The following is a 2,440-nucleotide window of genomic DNA, read 5'->3' on the forward strand; positions in this document are numbered from 1 at the left end:
GGTTTGTTGTTCGTTGGGGTAGATTGATTTTGATTTCAGATGAGCCGATTTCGCTCTTATTAAGTTCTTCTACTGTTTTATTTGTCCTCTAAATTCAGATGTCAAATAACATTTTGCTATGTTTTGCTGCAGAAAACTTGTTGATTGATAAAAAGGAGGGTTTTGTTTGTTTTTATGTTTGTGTACCGTATTTTTTTAGGGTTTTTGTCTTTTAGTGTTTATTAGAGACAAACCCAAAGTCTTACGTGAAATTTATTATCAATCCAGTCTCTTAATTATACCACTCTCTCTCTCCACACTAATAATTATGATAATAATAATTGATTTGGTGAGTGAGCAGTGAGAGTGGAGCGATAAAAGACTAAATCTTTGCCATATCTGGTTTGGGTTTTCTTCAACCTTAATTATACCACACTGCCAACCTGCTGCTGCTGCAAGTTCTTCCTCAATTTCACTGCAGTCATCAAGATATGCCTTCGTCCAGCGAACCCGGAAAGCCTCCACTACGGCTGCACAATTTTAATCTCCCGCCAGAGCTGCAGTGGAAGAAGCACAACACCCGCAAGACCGCTGGCCGCCACCCCATGAAATCAAGGGCTAGAAGGTCATCTGCAATGGCGAAAGGTCCTTCTGTTCCAGCAAAATCTGTCTCCAATCTGTGGCTGGCGGAAAAAACTTCCTCCAGAATATGCCAGTCTGCCGCCGGCCACTCAGCCACGTTTGATCCAACTTCTGAATCTGCAGAGAGAAATAAAACACTTTGCGAAACCTACTCATCCCCATCCAAACCGAAAACAAAAATCATAATCAAAATCAAACTTCCCCCAACAAGGGACAAAGCAGATGTTCTCCCAAATCTTAATCCACCAGCACAGGCCGACCAAGATATTAGTGAGGATTTCAAGACCTGGAACATGAGGCCACGGAAGCCACTCCAGAACAAATCATCTCTGTCCGACAAGAAGGAAAAGACTGAGCCATCCTTGTCATTGCTGTCACCGCCGGCAAAGAGGAAGCTGAGCATTACGGTTCCTTTGACCACACAGGAGGTGGAAAAGGATATTCTTTTGATGACAGGAGGGAGGCCGTCCCAGAGACCGAAGAAAAGGCCAAAGCACCTTCAGAAATATTTGAATGTATGTACTCCAGATTATTTTTCTTGCATAGTTTGGTTTAGGATCTTATTGTAAGATACGTTTGTATTTGATTTTGATTTTTATCTTTTATATTTACAGATTTTGTTTCCGGGAGGATGCTTGGCCGCCATTTCTGTTGATAAATACAAGGTAACTAAACTCAAAACTATCCAAACCCCAAATTATCACAATATAGATTGTTTATTAGTCAATTTAATGAATTTGCGACAAATTTATTTGAAGGATTCTGGTACTGATTGTATGGTGATATATATATATATATGCAGGTTTAGATGGGATTGACTCTCCTTCGTTTCTGTACCGCGCGGTTGGTTTTTTTTGGTGTATCTTATTGTCGATGAGATGGGAACTTAAGATGAATGGGTTTCATTTGCTGTTGAATATTACAAATCTGTATTCATTTATCAATTGATTTGTTATATATGACCGTATGTGTTGAACACACACAGTGTTTTTAATACGAAGATGAATCGAAGAAGGAAGATGATTTTATTGCTGAAAAACTGAAGCCTTTTTATATAGGCTGAGACTTACAACTGGTTCCTTAATACACGCCAAAGGAAAAAATGAAACAACTGCTTCCTATATAATAGGACTAATAATAGAAAATATAACTGCATTGACTAGGCAATAAAAAAAACCAAAGTGTTTTCCTGTATGCTGGTTTGTTATTCAATACTCCCCCTCAATACCAGCTTCAATCCGTTTTACTAACCCAAGCTGTTGACGGAAGTTTTCCAATTTGTTGCTGCTTAATCCTTTTGTGAATAAGTCTGCAACTTGGTTTTCTGTCCCAATATGTTCCAGTTTAATCTCATCTTGCAAGACTTTTTCTCTGATAAAGTGGTAGTGCACCTCCACATGCTTAGTTCTTGCATGGAAAACTGGATTTTCGGCAAGACGTATTGCTGATAGGTTATCGCAATATAATAAGATATCATACTTGACTTGTTGATGCAGCTCTTTCAACAATTGCACAAGCCAAATGATTTCTTGAGCTGCCATAGTTGCTGCTCGATACTCCGCTTCTGTCGTCGATAATGACACAGTTGGTTGCCTTTTGCTACACCAAGATACAACTCCAGACCCAAACATGACAGCGTATCCAGTAGTTGAGCGTCGGGTATCGTGGTCTCCTGCATAATCAGCATCACAGTAGCCAAGTAGCTTGCAATCTTCGTCCCTTCTGAACTTAATTCCAAAGTCAAGTGTGCTCTTGACATATCTTAGGATTCGTCGGACTGCTTCTAGGTGAGACTTCTTTGGATTTTGCATATAGCGAC

The 2,440-nt window shown here is 39.7% G+C and overlaps 1 protein-coding gene across 1 annotated transcript; it reads left to right on the forward strand.

Moving 5' to 3' along the window:
* Window positions 1-470: 470 nt before the first annotated feature.
* Window positions 471-1,429, forward strand: LOC127250462 (uncharacterized). The gene is made up of 3 exons (XM_051273765.1): window positions 471-1,136; window positions 1,236-1,286; window positions 1,424-1,429. Exons 1-3 carry the CDS (start codon window positions 471-473, stop codon window positions 1,427-1,429), a joined length of 723 nt encoding a protein of 240 aa, XP_051129722.1.
* The last annotated feature ends 1,011 nt before the right edge of the window (window positions 1,430-2,440 follow it).

The sequence above is a fragment of the Andrographis paniculata genome, unplaced genomic scaffold (assembly GCF_009805555.1).
Source record: "Andrographis paniculata isolate CXL003 unplaced genomic scaffold, ASM980555v1 Contig37END, whole genome shotgun sequence".
Lineage (NCBI taxonomy): Eukaryota > Viridiplantae > Streptophyta > Magnoliopsida > Lamiales > Acanthaceae > Andrographis > Andrographis paniculata.

Coding starts and splice junctions, on each gene's coding strand:
- LOC127250462 (XM_051273765.1), top strand. CDS start 471: ATGCCTTCGTCCAGCGAACCCGGAAAGCCTCCACTACGGCTGCACAAT. Junction 1,137..1,235: donor ACCTTCAGAAATATTTGAAT/GTATGTACTCCA, acceptor TTATATTTACAG/ATTTTGTTTCCGGGAGGATG.